The sequence below is a fragment of the Fukomys damarensis genome, unplaced genomic scaffold (assembly GCF_012274545.1).
Source record: "Fukomys damarensis isolate Sample0158 unplaced genomic scaffold, DMR_v1.0_HiC HiC_scaffold_16, whole genome shotgun sequence".
Classification (NCBI taxonomy): domain Eukaryota; kingdom Metazoa; phylum Chordata; class Mammalia; order Rodentia; family Bathyergidae; genus Fukomys; species Fukomys damarensis.
The window spans coordinates 20,379,855-20,386,696 of NW_022900928.1; the positions used below are offsets into that span (position 1 = coordinate 20,379,855).

At 48.7% G+C, this 6,842-nt stretch overlaps 1 protein-coding gene across 12 annotated transcripts in view; it reads left to right on the top strand.

The window, feature by feature from the left end:
* Positions 1-5,572, top strand: part of Dennd2b (DENN domain containing 2B) — a 189,573-nt gene extending 184,001 nt beyond the window's left edge. For all 12 annotated transcript variants that reach the window (XM_010615321.1, XM_010615324.1, XM_010615320.1 and 9 more), the window contains 6 exons: positions 461-638; positions 916-957; positions 2,042-2,153; positions 2,754-2,993; positions 4,073-4,159; positions 4,794-5,572. In XM_010615321.1, the coding sequence (XP_010613623.1) occupies positions 461-638; positions 916-957; positions 2,042-2,153; positions 2,754-2,993; positions 4,073-4,159; positions 4,794-4,828 (694 nt within the window). In that variant the 3' untranslated portion in view covers positions 4,829-5,572. The remainder of the gene's footprint in view (positions 1-460; positions 639-915; positions 958-2,041; positions 2,154-2,753; positions 2,994-4,072; positions 4,160-4,793) is intronic.
* Positions 5,573-6,842: the final 1,270 nt, after the last annotated feature.

Genomic DNA, 6,842 nt, shown 5'->3' on the forward strand with positions numbered 1-6,842 from the left:
GTGTGTGTGTGTGTGTGTGTGTGTGTGTGTGTGTGTGTTGTGAGAGACCTGGAGTGAAGTGTTAATACACACCTTGTAACTGCTTTTTGGTAGAGTCTCCAAAGTGTCTTTAGCACCAGTGTCTTTGAGGCCTTAAGCGGTAGGCAGGTGGGAGCTTCACCACTCTGCAAGGTCTGACCCAGGCCTGTGAGACCCTTTAGCATTTTTGTTTTGTTTTTTTTTTAAAAGATACATTGGAGCTGGGCATAGTGACACACACCTGTAATCCCAGCACTGGGAGGCTGAAGCAGGAAGATGGAAAGTTCGAGCCCTGCCCGGGCAACTTTGTGACTTACCAAAACCCAGTCTCAAAATAGAAAAGGGGGTAGGAATGTAGTTCTTTGTGAAGGCCCTGGGTTCAATCATTAGTATGGGGGAAAAAGATGTCCTGGGCTCAGACACTCTTCTCTCTGTCCACCAGTACTCTGTCCAGCTGTTCCCATGCCGTGGTGGCCTTGCTCTACCCCTTTTCCTGGCAGCACACCTTCATTCCTGTCCTCCCGGCCTCCATGATTGACATCGTGTGCTGTCCCACCCCTTTCCTGGTAGGCCTGCTCTCCAGCTCCCTCCCCAAACTGAAGGAGCTTCCTGTGGAGGAGGTGAGGCCGGTGGGCAAGGGTTGGGGAGAGAAGAAACCAAAACCCCACCATGGGAGGGGAGGAGGGCAGAGGAAAAGGGAGAGAGGCTGTTGGAATCTTCTTCCTGGCCTCTGGGCCTCTCTACCCAGCTCTTATTTCTTTCTCCCTGGGAGGTCTGTCCCTGGCTGGAGGTATTTCTGTCATCTGGCCCTGGGAACCTGGGGGGTCTGGAGGCCTGGCAGAGGGATCTACAGAACTCATTTCCTGAACCACTGCAGCTAATTACTCTTTTTCTCAGGCGCTGATGGTGAACCTGGGATCTGACCGATTCATCCGACAGGTAAGAGACGCACACTACTGCCCAGGGGTGGGCCCTTGTTAGACTCTGGCTTCCACTACCCTATACCTGTCAGACAGGCAGCCTTCTGTACTCAGCATGGGCATAGCTGAGGAGACACTGACCTGAGAACCCCTGGTCTCAGCAGGATCTGCCATTCTGGTGACATCATTGGCTTGTGGAGTGCAAAGAACAGGGTCTCAAAGTGCAGAAGCCTGATCTGTGTTCTGCCACCTTAGAGCCTTAGGTCTTGGACAGGCCTCCGAACTTCTCAAAGACAGTGCTCTTGTCTGTCTGCAAGTAGCGCTGGCGATAACACCTTGAGACGTTGGTGGGGGTGACAGACCACCAGAGTGTGCTTTGTAATGTGAAGGTTGGCAGTCACTGTTGTCAAGTGCAGTAGGCCCTCCTTTGCCGTAGAAATCCTCCAGGCTCTCCATAGAGGGGAATCATCCAGTGCACCCTCAGGGAGTGGACAGTCTGTTGCACACCACTGACAGAACTGAGGACACGGAACCAGAATGTAGACAGGAAAGACTGCCTGACTGCACACCTGAGACCCAGGCGGGGCCATTCTCCCTGCCCTGAGCCCCCTGTGCTTCCCACCTGGAGCTGCAGATGGAGGAACTGGGGAGACTTCGTTAGCGTGTTAAGGTAGAAAGCTCTGGATGCTCGTGGCCAAGGCAGGCAGTGGATGTGTAAATTTGGGCAAGTTTCTAACCTTTCTGTGCTTTAGTTCTTCATCATAAAATGAGGTTGACAATAGTATCAGGATTGTAGAGGGAGTCAAATGAGGTTATATCTTGAGGCTTTTTTTGTTGTTGTTGTTACTGGGGATTGAACTTGGGACCTTGCACTTGCGAGGCTGGCAGCAGTACCACTGAGCTAAATCCCCGGCACAAAGTAATGTTTTGAATAGTTGTTTTTTATTTTTTGGTGCCAGGGATCGAACTTGGGTCCTTGTGCTTGCAAGGCAGGTGGCAGAACCACTGTCTTTAAGCTTTTGAAAAAGACTAGAACACAGGAAAAGGCAGGAAGTGCTCCTTACTGTCAGTTGTTATCATTGCCATGTCTTTTCCTCCTGCAGATGGATGATGAGGACACCTTGTTACCTAGGAAGTTACAGGCAGCTCTGGAGCAGGCTCTAGAGAGGAAGAATGAACTGATCTCCCAGGATTCTGACAGTGACTCCGATGATGGTGAGGCGGGCTTGCCTGGGCAGAACTGGCTCTAGTCCCAGACTTTCTCTGCTCTGCTTCTGGACCTTATGGAGCCAGGACCCTGATTCTGTGCACCATACCCTTTCTGGCTGCTATGGCTCTGGACGTAGGACGTTGGGACTCACTCTAGTGCCTTTTCGATTCCCAAAGATTTGGGAAAGAAAACTCAAAGACATGGCAACCACAGACTGTTCTTGCTCACAGGAAACTAATTAGTCCTCCCTCTTGGGTCTTGCTTCATGCTGCTGCAGGAAATGGGGGGAAGGGGATCTTCCTCTTCCTGGGAGGCCAGGAAAATCAATTAGAGTGAGGGATGTGAGGAAAGTGGTGCTCTGGTCTTTGATTCTACTTCTGTTCATCCAGCAAGCGCTGGCCAACTTCCATATTCAGAACACAGTTTCTGACCTCCAGGAGCATAAGAGCCTCTCACCGGCCTTTGAGCACAAAGATAATTTCAAGAACAGACAAGCGGTGCTGGCTGAAGTTTTGCTGAGGAGTGGGAGACCACACCGGGGAGAGTCTAGGGAAGGCCTGGCAGGTTCCTAACCTGAACCTTACAGATTTTCTTTTGCCTTCCAGAATGTAATACCCTCAACGGGCTGGTGTCAGAGGTGTTTATTCGGTTCTTTGTGGAGACTGTTGGGCACTACTCCCTCTTCCTGACCCAGAGTGAAAAGGGGGAGAGGGCCTTTCAGCGAGAGGCCTTCCGCAAGTCTGTGGCCTCCAAAAGCATCCGCCGTTTTCTTGAAGTTTTTATGGAGTCTCAGATGTTTGCTGGCTTCATCCAAGACAGGGAGCTAAGAAAGTGTCGGGCAAAGGGTAAGACCAGAGGAGCTTGAGGCAGGGGGTTATGGGCTTTCTTATCAAACTTTCTTGCCTCTGACTGAGTTAAATAACTAGGCCCTGTGGTGAAACTCTTGGGAGTCAGCTAGGGCCAGACCTCCCAACATCCCTTCTTTTGAGGGGAGCTTCTGAGGGAGCGCGCTTCTCTTCCTTTCCCATAATGCCCTGAGAGTGGGACTCCTCTCCACCAAAGAGCAGTTTGCTCATCTGTTCCTCAGATGTCCTTCTTATAGCAGAGGACCAGATTGAGTAATTTTGGGGCTTCTGAGGACTCAGAGGTTGGGAAGTCCCTTAGAATTGAGCTAGCTGTGTTAGGTTGCTGGCAGTTTCCTTTCAAGCCAGATGATTATCTTATCTCTAGTTTTTGTTTGTTTGTTTTCAACAGCTCTTTCCAGGGCTTTAAATCTCACACAGATTTTTGGGTCTAACCTAGGGTTAATATTTCCTTTTTCCACTAATATTATCAATAGTTTAACAAATCTTTGGGGAACATAGAGTGGTCTAAAAGAAGCTAGAGGTGCTGAGTATGGTTGCCCATGTCTATAATTCTAGCACTCAGGAGGCTGAGGCAGGAAGATTGCTATGAATTAGAGCCCAGCTAAGCTATATAGTGAACTCAAACCCAGCCTGGGTTAGGTATCCCATGTCTATATTTCTAGCACTCAGGAGGCTGAGGCAGGAAGATTACTATGAGTTAGAGCCCAGCTAAGCTATGTAGTGAATTCAAACCCAGCCTGGGTTATGTAGTGAGACCCTATCTCAGAAAACAAAACAAAACCCAAAAGCAGCAGCAGTAACTGTAAGCGTTAGGGTCTGCTCTGAAATGCAGAGCAGCAGCCTTAGTGTAACGCAGCTGTGCACTTTGAGGCAGGTGAAGCAGGGTCTTCTTGCTGTCAGTGGTGAACACTTGTAAGATGCCAATAAAACATTTTGGGGCCAGTCTGAATTCTATAAGATATTCTTACAAATTTGAATCCAGGTGTTCAGCCTCTGGGCTCTGTGGTCCCTGTCACATAGACCTCCATGACTGTTCTCTGCCCTGTTCCTTCCTGTAGGCCTCTTTGAGCAGCGAGTGGAACAGTATTTAGAGGAGCTCCCTGACACTGAACAGAGTGGAATGAATAAGTTTCTCCGAGGCTTAGGTAAGTAGCCTTGTTACTGATGAGACAGATGTTCAACAAGGAGGGAATGCTTGGGGGATCTGTGCCCCAGGTCCTCTAAACCAGTGCTACTAGGTATTTATGTAGGGATTAAAGACAGAGCCAGAGGAAGTCCCTCAGTGAAGAAGAAAGTTCCAGATGCCTCAAGGGCGTTTAACCCGATTTACCAAATTGCAAGGCAAAGAGAAACCACAGACTATCACCTAAGTCAGGCGTTTGGGGATGCACTCCTTGTTACGTAAATGAGGGCCAACAGGACCAGTAGCTTTTTTTCTAGGCCTCAAGGGTCTACAGAAGTAGCACTGCCAAGAGTGCTCTTCCTGCAATGTTCTGCTCTCTCAAGGAGCCCAGCCTGTAGATCACAGAAACATAGCAAGTCTCAGTTTAAAGGGGAATCGAAGACAGTGAGGTTAAGTGGCTTGACCAAAGCCTCGTGGTGATTAATACCAGTGCCCTAATTATTATGTTTTCACTACCTGATCAGAACATCACAGCTATACTCGGTCTTTCTAATCCTTTCTCTCCTACTGAGAAGGGTAGGGTTACAAGGAGAGCGAGGGGAGGTTAGAAGAGATGTCACTGAAATATTCTCACTCTTGCCCTCTCTGGCCCACAGGCAACAAAATGAAGTTCCTCCACAAGAAGAATTAAACTCCTTTTCCAGTAGCAGAGTCCAGTGCCTTGCAGAGCCTGGAGCCTGGGGACAGGGCCCAGCCTGGGACCCTCTGAACTGCTGTGGCCACTCTGCCCCCACAGACCCCACTTCCAAGCCAGCCCACCTCTGCCTTCACCATATCCCAGGATACTGTTTGTAAATAATCTGCTGTAAGCTTTCTCAACTGTTTTTGTAACAAGCGAAAAGAATCTGGTAAATATTTGTATATTCCCCAGGGGCTGGGTGCTTTCCTGCCCTGAGCATGGATGGAGTTTTGCTGGGTGCTGGTGACTGGCCAATTATGTGCAGCTGACTGTCTCAGCCAAACCACTGATCTTCCCTGGAGGCTTTGGCCTGCCTGCCTGAATACGGCCCCTGCTGCCAGTCTCGGGCCCTGGAGAGCAGGTGCTATCTTGTTATGTACAGGAGGACTATTTTTTTTAATCTTAGAGTTTAAAACAATTTTTTTCCTAGTAGTCCCCAACCCCTACACCTCTGTTTTTTGAAGGGCAAAGGCCACTCAATCTCCATTTGCAACATGGATCCAGGCTCTTGGGCCTGGTTCTCCTTGTTCCTCCCACCCTCTGAGATGGTCAGTGATCATGGGAAGCCCACCCCGGCTCTGCCTGTGCTCTCTGGGCCCGGCTCCCAGTCTGTGGTGGGGGCCACGATGCGGTACAGGGCACCCCCTTCCCACCGTCCACAGGTGTTCTCAATAAACGGTGTACAGTCATATGGGCCCAAGACCCCCGTGTTCCTTCCCTTCATTTATCTTGAGTTCTCTCTCCTGTGCATCGTCTGACACAGGTCGGTCAGGGGTGAACACCAGCACTGAAGGAGTGTGAGAAAGGGGTCAGCTTCAGTGTGGGTCCCTGCCCTCACTGCAGTTGAGTTCTCTGCCCTGAGATGTATGACAGTTCTTACAGTTAAAAGATAGGAATCTCAGTTTCTCCATCCAGTGGCCATCTGTGAGTGTTGCCATGGAGGAAAGAACGTTCTTTGTCCTCTGGCTTCATCATTAGGTGGATCTTCCTGTTCAGTTTCAAGAAATGAAGATATCATTGGGTTTCCTGGCATTGGTGGGCTGAAGTCCAGCTAATTCCAACCCCTGGCTTGGTCAAATCCCTGACCCATTGCCTATGACTCTCCCATGTCACTCCATGAAGTTTTTCCCATTGGAAGCATAGGCTTGCATCCGGACACACGTGCATTCAGTGAAAGAACAAGGAAAGAATCAGGCACAGAAACAAAGGTCACTTTTAGGCTTCCTATTTACCAAGGCCTTGATCGAGCAGAGATCTTGAAAACTACCAAGATGAGGATTTAAATGAACTCTTCATTATTAGTACTGGGGTTGGGTCTGGCAGGAGGGGAACCCGTAAAGTTTTCTGTCTTTTTTTCCATAGCTGATTTAAACAGATGATTCCATCCTAAGTTTTCTTCCCTCTACCCCATCTCCATGGAGTTGAAGTCTGCATAGGCCCCAGGCTGTCCACATTTAAGAGGCTGCTATCTGCCTCATCAAGCTAACAGAGAGGTTGTCTTCAAGGAACACAAAGTCGTCGTCTCTGAAAAAGCCTTCTATATAATTGGCATTGGCCTCGGCCAGGAATAACAAACAGGGCAGGGATAGGTCTGGGTTTTGGGTTGAGGTCAAGAGAGAAGACGGATTATAACCAGAAAATTCAGCAACAGTGACCAGAACTCATCACTGCTTTTTGATTTTTTAAAAAATATCAGTACTAGGCCTTCACACTGAGCTGCATCCCCAGATCATTTTTAATTTTTTGAGTTAGGAACTCACTAAGTCATTGAATTATCCAAGCTGGGCTCCAACTTGCAATCCCCCACCTCAGCTTCTCAGACTGCTAGGATGACAGGCCTGTGCCATTAGGTCCTGCTCAGAATTCATCACTGTTAACTCAGTATAGGTTTCATGAGAGAAGTGGATTCCCAAAATGTCATCCTGCCACACGATATTTTTTTTTTTTTTTTTTTTTTTTTTTTTTT